This window comes from Silurus aristotelis (assembly GCF_946808225.1).
Source record: "Silurus aristotelis genome assembly, chromosome: 7".
Classification (NCBI taxonomy): domain Eukaryota; kingdom Metazoa; phylum Chordata; class Actinopteri; order Siluriformes; family Siluridae; genus Silurus; species Silurus aristotelis.
In genome coordinates, this window is record NC_139580.1 from 13,666,809 (window position 1) to 13,680,238 (window position 13,430).

General features: G+C 37.2%; 1 protein-coding gene across 10 annotated transcripts; it reads left to right on the plus strand.

Annotated features, from left to right (window-relative positions):
* Positions 1–517: 517 nt before the first annotated feature.
* On the plus strand, positions 518–12,122 carry nap1l4a (nucleosome assembly protein 1-like 4a). Of its 10 annotated transcripts, none has more exons than XM_083545847.1 (15): positions 518–649; positions 2,385–2,437; positions 2,711–2,771; positions 3,042–3,201; positions 3,827–3,910; positions 4,650–4,781; positions 6,370–6,441; positions 6,549–6,688; positions 6,828–6,973; positions 9,070–9,086; positions 9,520–9,639; positions 9,908–9,943; positions 10,037–10,087; positions 10,807–11,156; positions 11,222–12,122. In XM_083545847.1, the coding sequence occupies exons 2-14, from the start codon at positions 2,401–2,403 to the stop codon at positions 10,810–10,812; spliced, it is 1,062 nt and encodes a 353-aa protein (XP_083401973.1). In that variant the 5' UTR covers positions 518–649; positions 2,385–2,400; the 3' UTR covers positions 10,813–11,156; positions 11,222–12,122. The 10 variants fall into 10 exon arrangements, with proteins under 10 accessions (XP_083401973.1, XP_083401972.1, XP_083401974.1 ...); XM_083545846.1 differs by having other exon boundaries at positions 10,807–11,148; XM_083545848.1 differs by lacking the exon at positions 9,070–9,086 and having other exon boundaries at positions 6,828–6,978; positions 10,807–10,839; positions 11,215–12,122.
* Positions 12,123–13,430: the final 1,308 nt, after the last annotated feature.

Below are 13,430 nucleotides of genomic sequence, written 5' to 3' on the forward strand. Positions count from 1 at the left end.
TGTATTGTTAAACCTCAATACTATCTTCAGCTTGCACTGGACAAACATTTGTTAAGAATCAGAGCTACTCTGTGCCAACCTGACCTTTTATTTATGCTAATTGCTGCTTTACAGTATGAACAAGCCATCAGACTCTGTTTTATCGTCTGATCTTTAAATCTTATTTAACTGGCTTGAAGAACTTTTTTCACTCAAGTGTTTCCCCTTTCATATTAGGATTATATTTCTTTAAATTGTTTTATGTGCTATAGAATGTTTAGTTATATCCCTGTCTAGGTTTTAATAAACAACATTTTATTTTGTACTGAAGCAACAGGCATAGGTTTTACCTGTCCAAAGTTACTCCTAAAGGTGTACGTGTCTCAATTCCGAATAGTCCTGTGTTGACTAAGTGGTGCACTATATAGGGTTTGAGAACAATCATTTCATGCCTAACGAAGTGCACTTTTAGTGGGCGTAGGGAGCTGTTTGTGATTCCGACACACCCACAGCCAATAAGGTTCAGCAGCACAGAAGCTGAACATTGATTGGCTGGATCCGGGAGAGCGTGACAAATGCTTGTCCAATGAGAGACGCGGATGTTGGGAGGTTAGTTTTTGTACCTTCTCGTACCGTGTGTTAGGAGCGTGAGGACGGCCTGAAGCCTGAGGTAAGTCAAAGGCCATCATATTTGTAACGCATGGACGAGTCTCTGTATATGGTGTGTATTTAGTGTATTTAGTTATTTTCAAAGTAAAGAGAGAATCCGGTCGGTCCGCCTTCCACACGCTGTCACACGGTCGATGTGCTCCATGTGGGACTCTCTCTCTCTCTCTCTCTCTCTCTCTCTCTCTCTCTCTCTTTCTAAACTCCAGCAGAAATGGACTGGGGGGGGGGACACTGGTGTATTTGTGCTGCAATAAGTTTCCTCTAGAAAACTTTTCCCTCGTGTTCGAGATGAAAATCCCCCAAAACCAGTCCACGTGTGTACCTCCACGCTGTCACGTGTTTCGCCATATTATGTTAACTCTAATAATATGTGAGATGTGAGGTTGTACAGGCAGTGAGGTTTGTACAGTATGGCGATCTCAGTTATGCCTCACTTCACGTTATTGAATCCCACGTGGAGGGAGCTCGCGTGGGCTTTTGATTGACAGCTCCTTTTGGCGCCGGTCCCTTTGATCTTGTTGGCCCGCCTGTTGTGGTATGATGCCTTATTTTAATAAGCAGTGTCATTTCTGAGACAGATTTAAGAATAAAAAGTTTGGGATTAATACTTAGTTGTGCATGATCACTTTAATCTGTGCCCAATTCTCACACATTTGAGAAGTATGCAGGAGGGATTTTGATATAAAGACTGATACAAAGGCTTCAGACTGCAATTTGCATGAACAGTTCTGCATTTCAGAGCCCATCTCTAAACAGTACATCTGAACAATGATAGGATTATCATTAATGGACATTTGGATGATTCAGATGAGGTTCCTGTTTGAGTCTGTTTTCTCTCTCTCCATCTCATGGAGTTTTTCCTTGAAACTGTTGCCACTGGTTTGGCCATTAAAGATAAACTTATCAGGGTTAAGCTTATAGGCACTAATATATATATATATGATATTGTAACCTTTATCTCTCTCAAAAAAAAGACAGTGTTCATTGTTAAAAGTGCTATACAAATAAAACTGAATTGAAATTATGTAGATTCCACTTTTGTCCACAGCAAAAAGATCATATGAGTATTGTAGTAGATGTTTAAAGGAAGATTATACACACTGATTATACATAATGTAATATTGTCATGGATTATCACATTTTTTAACGAATCAGGAAGTATAAATGGTGGCTCACAGGTAAGTATTTTGTTCTGTTTTTTTGTTGAATGAGCCTGTAATACAGGAAATTAAAAAACCTTTAACTTTCTAGATCTACCACTCAGCCATAGTAAGGACTAATTGTTCAATTTAAAGGCTAATCCCACTAAATATCACTGCATAATAGCAGTTCAATCACAAATCTTTAGGATACTCACAGGCATCCTGACCCTTTCATGAACTGGCTATAAAATTTAATTCCTGTGATTTAAAATGGATTTCCTACTAATTTATTTTATTCCATGTTTTAACATGTAGGCCAGGTCAGAAAGTGAAGTGCGTTTCCCAGATAAACCTGCTGAACTACTAGATTAGTATATGTTCATATTGTGGTGTCAGGATTCACACTTGGGTGTGTGAACACAGGCCTTTACATCTCCTCTTTTATGCACTTGCAAGTATAATAGAGAGAGAACTGTTGGGTTTAAAGCATTTAAAAGATATCATTATGGGAATCGTTACAGAATTTATTTAAGCAGAACTGAATAAAAAAAGATACTAAACATATTAAATATCTACCAATTATTTTCTTGACAGCTAAAGGGCATCTGTGATGGAGGCACGAAAAAATGAAAAGAATGAAGCCAGAGGTATGCTGATGAGTTTAATAATGTCATGGCTGTTTATATATAATATGTCTTTATTGCATAATCACTTAAGTTTAATCTGCTTGTGTTCAGTTCACATATTGTATAGTTATAACCACATACAATAATATTGGTATATTAAGGTTTATTGTAATGGAAGGGCCAAAATTGTGCTGTTTTTGGTTCATGCTAGAGATTTTCATATTTTGGGATTATCAATATTATTGATTATAGCAGTGCGTGCTAAAAATCAATCTTTGATTTTTGTTACCACAGGAAAGGCAGGATGCAAGGGCTCTCAGGGTGACAAAGCAGAGATCATCTCTCATGTAGAAAGGTATGAGTCCTTGTAAGAAATTCAGCTGAGTGTGATCAATTGAGTGTCTGTATTCAAATACATTTGAAAAGTAGACTGAATAATTGAATTTAAGATGGATGTGGATAGATGATGCTGCCTTGTTGTAGGAGGCATTTTTATTAGATGATTATCTTGCATTGCTTTGCATGTAACATTGTTTGCTGTAACATTACCACCAAAGTTTGGCAGGTTCTCCACTTTTCATCCAGACCTCACATTACAGTAAATGCCAAACCATATTCTCTGCAGGATACCAAATGTCAGTGCCCTGCCCAAAGCAGTAAAGAGGAGAGTGTATGCTCTGAAGAGACTGCAGGTCCAGAGTGCTCATATAGAGGCCAAGTTCTATGAGGAAGTCCATGAGCTGGAGAGGAAATATGCTAGCCTCTACCATCCCATCTTTGACAAGGTTAATATTTCATCATTATTTATGGAAAAATCAAATAACATTTTGCAGCTTAATCTTTGATTCAGCACCATGAGTAATGCCATATGAGAGCTACACAGTTTAGGGTTTGTGCTGTGACTTTTGTATTTTTGTTTATTTATTTTTTTGCCTATTGTATACTCTGCAAAGAATACCAGTGGGGCATCTTATCTCATGTGCACACTTAATGGCTGTAGCTCAGGCTTGTGTTTGTGGCCTGTAAGCTCCCTGTCTGTGCTAAAGTCATCCCCCACCTTAACGAGTAGCCCACTGATCTTACCCATGTCTGGCTGTTTCCAAGGCTGGGGACAGCTGAACAACATTTTAAAATATTAATTTTTTTTTTTTTTATCTTACTTCTCCTGGAACTAAAATGTCTTCTGCATCCTACATGAATGTGGTGCTAAGGTTCTGCTAAGATAGCACTGAAGGATGATATATTTTGCACAGTCTTACTATATTCATATAGTTATTTAAAACTAGTAATTTATTTTTTCCCCAGTGTACAATCTGGCTTAGAGGGCACTGTAGCTCAGTGAACAATTGTGCTGTTCCAGTGTATAAGGAAACCTGCTTTATACAAGTGTATGAACTAATGTTTGTCCAGAGGCAGGCAGTGGTGTCTGGAGCTGTGGAACCAACGGATGAAGAGTGTGAGTGGCACAGTGAAGGCGAGGATGAAGAGCTGTCTGTGAGTATCTGTTTACTAAATATCTTCTGCGATTCAGATGAAAATGACATTTTTGGAATGATTTATGTATCTAGAGGTCACGACACACCAAACTAAAAACAGAAAAAACAGCTGATTATCACCAAGATGCACAGACAGGACGACATGCAACCTTTTATTGCGGATGGAGGGGGGGGGGAGTCTGTATCTGTTTATAAAAAAAAAAAAAAAAACCTATTGCAGAGAAAAAAACATACAATTCTAGATGATGTACTACTTATTCCAGTGGTGTGTACTACTTGCATTAGCAATTTAAGATTTTTGATTAAAGAAAAGTATCAATACAGCCATCTGCATTTGCACATGGAAAACAAATTCCTCAAATGTGACATTCCTCTCTTACTGCCATTAATGTCACATGACCTTAAGTGCATTTATAAGTTTATAGAAGGAAAAATGGAGAAACAAACATTGAAGAAAAAAAAATAGAAAATTTAATTCTTCTTTATGGGGTTAATTTTGCACTGGATTATTGGTACAGACATTCGCCTGTAATATGGAGTTATGTGGTCATTCATAAAAACCCACTAGTTCTTTAATTTGGCTCCAGAAATCTTACATTTTGACCCACATTAGAAATTCCGGTTTGCACTAAAAAATATATATAATTCCAAGTTCTCGTTCTTTTCAATTTGTTTTGTTTAATCTGTACTTGTGCCTGTTGTAGAAAGGTGATGTGATGTGATGTGTGCTCTGACAGGAGGAGATGAAGAAGAAGGCTGCGCTGGAAGTGAAGAAAGAAGATTCAGCCACTGCTGAAGATCCTAAAGGCATCCCAGAGTTCTGGCTTACCATCTTCAAACATGTGGACATGCTGGGGGAAATGCTACAGGTGAAACTTCTATAAAAAAAAAATATATATATATATATATATATATATAAAATTATAATCTCACTGTGTTTGACAGGATGAGGTTTTTACAAAGAAAAGTTTTGGCACATATGCAAATATTCATGTTTGAGGCAGAGCTGAAGAAAAGATTTTCATTGTAAGTAACGAGGATGGACAGGATTAGCCAAACGAGTTTATTAGAGGGACAGTGCATGTAGGACATTTTGGAGACAAAGTGAGGGAGGTGCGATTGAGATGGTTTGGACATGTGCAGAGGAGGAACATTGGGTATATCGGTAGAAGAATGCTGAGGATGGAGCCACCAGGAAGGAGGAAAAGAGGAAGGCCAAGGAGGAGGTTAATGGATGTGGTGAGGAAAGACATGCAGGTTTGAAAGAGTCAGATGTAGAGGACAGGGGGGGTATGGAGACAGATGATCTGCTGTGGAGACCCCTAATGGGATCTGGCTAGTAAACAGTGTATAGCTGGTTACATAGGACAGGGTATTTTAGATTAATTTTGTTAATAAATCCTGATGTGCTAATCGGGTTCTGTATTTATCAGGAATTTTATGCTGTACCTAAGTGCTAGGGATCGAATACTGAATATTGCATTTATTTGTGAATGGACAGGCGAGTGCCAGACCAATGCAAATAAGCGAACCAGACAGCTGGAGCTATAGTTAGTCTGAAAGAGTATGCAAAAATCTAGGAAAAGAAAGTTTAAACATTTACCCCTAGTGAGTGGTGGAAGAAACTGAATGACACATTTATTTACGTTCTGCAAAAGCAACGGTGTAGGTCCTGAATTTTTATTTATATATATATATATATATATATATATATATATATATATATATATATATATATATATATATATATATATATATATATATATATTTTTTTTTTTTTTTTTCCCCTTTTGTAACACACTTCCTTATTCATTATCATTATTCAATTTATTCTCATAGCTGATTCCCAAGGCATCCATGGGATAAATCTGGTGTGTATGTGGAGAATGACCTGAATTTGACATACTGGCTCTAGAGCTTGGCTCTAACATCTCTGTCTCTGGAACACAGTTAATTTGAATGCTTTTCAGTACTTGATCTGGTGTGTTGGCTGAAAAGCACATCTTGATTTTGATACAGAATGGTCAGGTGTAGTTAGGATTTTTAGATGTAAAGCACCTTCTAGCCCCTTCCACCTTACTCCATGCTTATTCATGTTTAGCTGTCAGTCTCCACTAGGGGGAGCAGTTTCTGGAGTCATTTCTATTTGTCATTGATGTGTCCGAGAACTGCCAGCACCCGTCCCTGACCACACATGGTGGTGCAAAGAGTAATGTTACACCTATATAGCTCCTGGTTTAATCCTAAGCTCAGGTTTTATCTGTGGACTTTTGCACTTTCTTCATATTTTCATGCGGGTTAAATGTGTGTGAATGTTTAATGTCATTTGGTAACATGGCATCCAGTGCAGGGTATTCCCACCTCACCCCACGTGTTTCTGGGATCCATTGTGACCTTGAGCAAGTGTCACCAGACCATGACGTGACCAGTGTTCTTGTTATTTCTATTCTCTTTCAGGAGCATGACGAGCCGATCCTGAAACACTTGCAGGACATCACAGTGAAATTCTCTGCACCAGGAGAGCCAATGGTGTGCAAATCAAGCTCCTATAATTTTTCTTCATAATATTATTTATTTTTATGTTGAAATTTACATAGTTTGACGCTTGCATTTTATTTAATTTTTTTCTAAACCAGAGCTTTACTTTGGAGTTCCATTTCGAGCCCAACAGCTTCTTTAGCAATACTATACTCACTAAAACATACAAGATGAAAGCTGAGCCAGATTCAGCAGACCCTTTCTCATTCGAAGGCCCAGAGATAGTGGACTGTGAGGGGTGAGAAACAGCCACATTACACACAGATTGAAACATGCATTAAGGATGACCTACTGGTTTTGATGGTCTCCAGGATATATGCATGCAACTTGAAAACTGACATTTATCTATTTGTTTGTTTGTTTTATTTTATATCTAGCTGCAAGATAGACTGGCAGAAAGGCAAGGATGTGACTTTGAAAACTATCAAGAAAAAACAGAAGCACAAAGGTAGAGGAACAGTGAGGACCATCACCAAGGAAGTGCCGCAGGATTCCTTCTTTAATTTCTTTAACCCTGCCAAAGGTAAGGTTATCCTGAAAGGACATTCAGAGGGACATTAAGTGTCAAATTTGTATAGAGCAGGGGTCCCCAAACTGTAGCACATAGGCAGAATTTGTCACAAAATTTAGAACGGCCCTCTAAACAATGCCAGAGACATGTTTTGAAAATTTAATTTTTATTAAATTTTTACTTTTATCTGTATTTGACGATAAAGGTTGGGTTTCAACATTAAATTCTAGTTATTACACTACAAAGCTTGCAAGGCCAAGAATACTGGTAGTTACTCCAGCCCATGTAATTTTCTTTAACAGACCCGAATTTCCCCCATTAACGATAGGAGAATGTGTCCCTCACAGACAAAAAAAAGTTTGGGGCTCTGATTTAGAGCTTCACTGACTACATTACACCTCATTTTGTTAGTATCTCTGATGTCCACTAGGTGGCAACAAACATCCGCGTGAGATTTAGTTTTATTCGCTCCAGTGATTTAGCTAAAGGTCTTTTGTTTGCCAGTATTTCAGATAAAACACTTTTTGGCCCTGGCATTTTCACTAAATGGGATGCATCAAATCCAAGTTTGACATTAAATATAGACCTAATTGTTTTTAGATCAAACTTGTGACCAGTCAAACAGATTTATTGAAATAATTATTCATTATAAATGCTGGCTTATTTTCCACAGCTGTAACAAAAGAATCCTTGGCTATGCTTCTCAGACCCCATGGGTGTCGTGACAACACACTGAGAACTGAAAAATAAAAACTGAGAATGCAATATGCTTCTAATATGCTTTTTATTTTATTTTAATAGTTTTTCTTATACCTTATAGTTATTTATCTGCCTCCTTTTCTTTCCCCCATCCTATTCCCTCATGCCGGACCATCGTACAAAACATTTCACTACATGTCGTACCCTGTATGTATGTGTATGTGATGAATAAAATTTGATTTGATTTGATAATATTGTCAATACAGAATCTCAGGTTTTGCCTTTTCCCCCTTTAAACTAAAAATTTCTGTGTGATTTTTAAAAGACTTTAAATGCAAATAGCTGTTTGTAGGAGTCTGTAAACAGAGAGGCAAGAATGCATATTGGTTACCATGAATTTGAACACAACCTTTTTATTTAATTTTTTTTTAAAGTCTTGCAAATAAGTCCCAATTAGTTCTAAATGGCTGCTTGGTAAAAAATAGGAAATCTGTTGCTTGCTTGTGGCATCAATATTCTTGTATCTTTTATGTATTTATTTTACCAGTGTGACTGTGCTGCATGTGAAATTTCTTAGTGAATACACTACATTTACCATTATGTATTATTTATAGCAATTGAGGCAATGTCTGTTGTGAAAAGCACTATAGAAATAAACTTGACTTATTTAAAAAAATATATAAAATTTGATTCAAATGGCACAGATACATAGATTATGTAGTTAAGAAATGTGAATGGGGGGGAAAAAATCCTAAGATTGGAGAGGACAAAAAATGGACTTCATTTGTTCTGAGAGGGGACATGATTAATAATTCATTTGCTGACTGCTAGTCAGGTGTGGAGTCATGTGGTAAGTTTTTCCTTTTGAACTATCACTGGATTATTGGTCATTCATTACCCATGGATAGTGTTCCTACCTGGTGTAATTAGTGGATAGGAACACATGACACGTTTCTTTCTGTGCCTTTTCCTTTTCACCTCAGCTATCTGGTGTCACTTCAACTACTCCTCTCAACATTTTTCAACTGCCATTAGATATGAAAGAATGCAGTCTTACCTGTAGAAAATATTTTTTTTTTTTTTTTTTCTTTTCCCATTTCTGGCTAAAGCCACCGGAAGTGTGTGTGGGCGGGGAGTGTGTGTTTGAGTTCCTTAGAATTCTTAATGGGTGTGGCAATTTGCCGCTAAGTAATAGAGCATGACTGGTTTCCATTGCAGAAGCTAACAAGCTGAATGATGTCATTATCTGTGCATAAAGACATGAGAAATGACTTCTTTGTGCATTGGGATATCTTTTTAATATTATTTCTCTAATGTTTTTAATCTCCTTTAATCACATTTAATGGTTAAAATGTCTATATTGTGTTATAGTAGATGACTAATACATTTTCCCTCCTTGTTCCTTTCAGCGTCTCCAGATGGAATGGTGAGTCGACCTTGGAGTTGTTCATCCTCCACTGTTTGTAAACATTTTGGAGATTAGTTCAGCAGACTAACCAACCATTGTGAAATCACTACATTTTGGACACTTTAATTGCGTCATTTCGTCCCACGTTCTAAGCCAAACTGTTGCAGGATTTGCATCCCTTACGTTCCTGCTATTTTAACAAAGTTTAGTGCGTCACTGAAGTTTTCCTGTTGGCACTTCCTATAGTGAAATAAATAAGCAAAGTTCAATTTGTGTTAAACTGAGCAGATTGCACAATCAAGACTTCTAATATGAAATCATTATGACTATGATTGACAACTGATTGAATTAGTGTTGTCATTAAAAAATTATTTAGAATGAAATGATGATCTAATTCGGTGCAGTCTTTATTTATGTGCCGTCTTGAGCTTTGTGTGTGTGTGTGTTTTAGGATGAGGACTTGGACTTCACTCTTGCCACTGATTTTGAGATTGGTCATTTTTTCAGAGAGCGGATCATCCCCAGAGCAGTGCTGTATTTCACAGGCGAGGCATTGGAAGATGATGAAAGTGTACGTCAGGACTCTTAGTCATTACACCGTCTTTCATTCTTTGTTTGTCTTTCTCAGGTTTATACTTGCTAAAATTAATTTGACTTTGATGTGCGTTCAGGTTAAAAATATGAATATCACATTAAAATGCTGTAATGCATGCTCTGTGCAACTGATTTGGGTGTACACTTAAACCTTGTGGGTGTCCTCATAATTATGGACCTGACTCTTTGCATTGTTTTCTTTTCCCTGCTAAATTGGACCGTGCACTTTCTCTGTGTGGGTGCAGTTTGAAGAGGAGGATGTTGAAGAAGGTGATGAGGAGGTTGGTTACATAAATCTGCATTAAACATTTCTGTGGATTACATTAGAGATGATGATGAGTGACTATGGTTTGAACATATTTTGTGTATTTCAGGACCTTGATGAGGAGGGTGAAGAGGAAGATGAAGGCGATGTTGACCCCACAGTCAGTATTCTCCACCTTTACAAAATTTTAATTCATCATTTCAATATTTAAACGTAAAAAAAACACTACATTTTGCACCAAGACCTTGTTATTGCAGAACTGCTCAAAAAAGGCGTTGACTAACTTCCTAAAACAGCGACTCTGCACTTATTTATGCACTGATTTATATTTTATCATTTCTATAGTTAAACAATAAACTAGATGGTTTTGTCAAAATATGACAAAATTGCATTTTATTTCCTCCACAGAGAAAATAGAGAGGCTGCAGAGCGCATGAATGTACCATGTAACTATGGTAACTTTAGAGATGGCAGGAAATGACAATGTTTCACAATTAAATCTTTTGTGAGTTCTTGTGGTACAAGAGGAATTTAACCATTTTTTTATGCTCAAAGGGTTTATTTCTTACATTCAAGCTCAATGGTTTATGGCCCCTGATTACACAGTGTGACGGACAGAACGATGGTTCGAAATTCCTGATATTGTATCTTAGTCAATCACACATGTACATGCGCACAAATGGACTCGTTCGTAACCATTATTATTCAAATTACATGGTCCTTACTGAATGAAATCGGAAGTGTAAAGTTTAACAGCCCAGCACACATCTCAGCTAATGTGCTTTTTATTGGTTGTTAATTGAATTGATTGACACTAAATTCTGCATGTATGGTGCATAATCTGATTCGTTGTTCCCGTCCCCTTTGTCCTCATTGCAGGCATGAATCATTTACACTTCCATGCATTCCTAGGTAAGGGGTGCTAGTTTCAGCATGTCGTCTACTCCATGTTTATATCCCCACTATTTCCACTGACCTTCAGTTTGCTTCTTCCAAATAAGCATCACATCAGTAAATCTCACTTCCACTCTGTGTTTCACAGCCACTACTAATTTCTGTTGCAGTTCTTGGTGTTTTCAGTATCCCAAGCCTGTATTTCCACCTGCTACATGCCTCTCACATCTTCCACCATGCTTTTCCATTCATGGGGTTATTGGGGTGAGTTGAATGTTCATAAGGACTACTTTCATTCTGTCTTTGTGTGTGTGTGTGTGTGTGTGTGTGTGTGTGTGTGTGTGTGTGTGTGTGTGTGTGTGTGTGTGTGTGTGTGTGTGTGTGTGTGTGTAGTCTAAAGGAACTCAGCCAGCAGAGTGTCATCAGCAGTAAGAACAGAGATGGGATCCGAACTAATCTTCGTCCCCTGCTGGATCTGCCATAACCTCCATACAATGCAATAGAAATCCAAACACCATGTAGGAAATGCATGATCATTTATGTTTACGTCACACAGAGGATACCTCTGTATTCAAAATACTGCATTAAAAAAAAGAAAGTGACTACATACATATACCGGTTCTGCACTTCACCCTTTATTGATCTGAGGTCTTTTTTTGTAAGCTCTTATTTGTTTGACTAGACATTTTGTGCAAAGAGACTCTTGTTATTTTTTTCCAGTATATTTATCTTTCCTCAGTTTTTTTGTTTGTTTTTTTTTCTTTTTCACTTCCATGGTTGGTGACATTGTACTCCTGGTGGTTTTCACACTGTAAGTCACTCAGGGTTTTGCTTCTCTCTTTCCTTTCTCTTTTTTTTCTTCTTTTAAATTCTTTAAAAAAGCACACCATTACCGGAGTCCTGACTAGCATTAAACTGCTGTTAGGTCATTGAAAATGAAACCTTTCTCTCTGTTACAGTGAGGTTATATCAGTGTTAATTTTGGGAAGTCTTCATATCTAGCCTCATGTAGCTGGATGAAATGGAGTACTGTAACTAAAAGCAGCTAGGATTTGCATTCCAGGCTGAGATCAGCAGCAACAGAACAGAGCATTTAATTGCATTGGAGAGCCATGTTGATACCAGTGGATACTATTATAGACTCAGTATAAGCTTTGTAACATGCTGGTTTCAATTGATCTTAGTCCTGTTAATTAGAATAAGCATCATTCATGCTTTGACTCTTTACACAATTTGTGATTTTCACTGTGTGGCCAATACGTTTCCCCCTTCAATAAGTTCTGATTTAGCACTATTTATTCTATTGTTTTTTTTTCTTAAAGCATAAGACTTGCCAATGCATAGTATTTTCTACAGTACTCGGAGCGATGGGATTTGTACCATTTTTTCCATTTTGTTGGAGCAGGATCTTGGGTGAAAAGGAGCAGGTGAATGTTAGTCTCCTAGTTTTTTTTTGCACATTTTACCATGTTAGACCTCAAAAAAAAAGGATGTGGATCACATCCAAGTGCTGATTTGTGTTAGGCCAACATCAACATTTAAACAAAAAGCACTTTGGTCTGGATTTTCAACCAGGTTCTTTAGTTCTGTGATCATAACATTCATGCATCATACCCCCCTTTTTTTTTTTTTTTTTTTAAAGTAGCTCTTGTTAGAGAAAGGGCAGCTCTTAAAGCCACTGGCCATGTATTATCCGTATGCTAGCAATGGCCTTAATGGGATTGTCTTGGGTTTTAATGCAATATTGAATTCGATTTGTATAAAATAGTCAAGAGTATTCTATTAAACATTGTGTAATGTGATACAAACAACTGTTTTTGTCTGTTTAATGTTCCAACTTTGTATTATCTGCCATGTCTCTTGCTCTGTGAAGAAGCAAGGCATTAGGAATGTCTGCACCCATCATGAAGGGAAAATTGTACTTGAGGTTTCCATGAAGCAGGATTCCTCTTCCAATGTCGCTAGCATGTTAGGAATCTCAGCTCTACTACAGTGGCTGTGAGTGCTGCTTTCACTTCTTACCACTGGTGTGAATGGAATGTGCTCTGACATTCTTTAAGATGTGTCTCAATTGCTTAATCTGGCGGCCAAGATTCTCTCACACTTAACACTGCTGCTGTTTTGGTCAACACTCTGAAACCAACACCTTTTTGGTCATGGGCTGTCAGTGGGACTGATACTTTAGCTCACCACACCACTATCCTACACCCTTACAGGCAGGTGAATGTTCATGGATACTGCTCTGTGTTTTGTCAGTGTTTCATCAGAAAAGTGTTCTCATGCATTCCAGACATAAGTCCTATGATTGTTTTTAGCTATGGGGGTGACCATTTGTCTCTTTTAATGAGCTCTAAGTAAAACGCTTAGTAAAATAAAAATTAAAGGTTTTTCTTTTGATTTATAAAAAGGTTACATTAAAGTCTTAGGGAATCTTTGGTTTATTTTGGATCCTTTAAAACTACTATTAAAAACTTAGAATTATTTTGTGATGGTAAAAGCTCTTAGAACTTTTTTATTTTGAAAAAAAATTTTTGTAGAAATGTATTCAGTTTAGAATGCTTGTTTGAGCCTTTTAAAGCTCAATGTAGTGCTTTACATCTGTTGTTTTT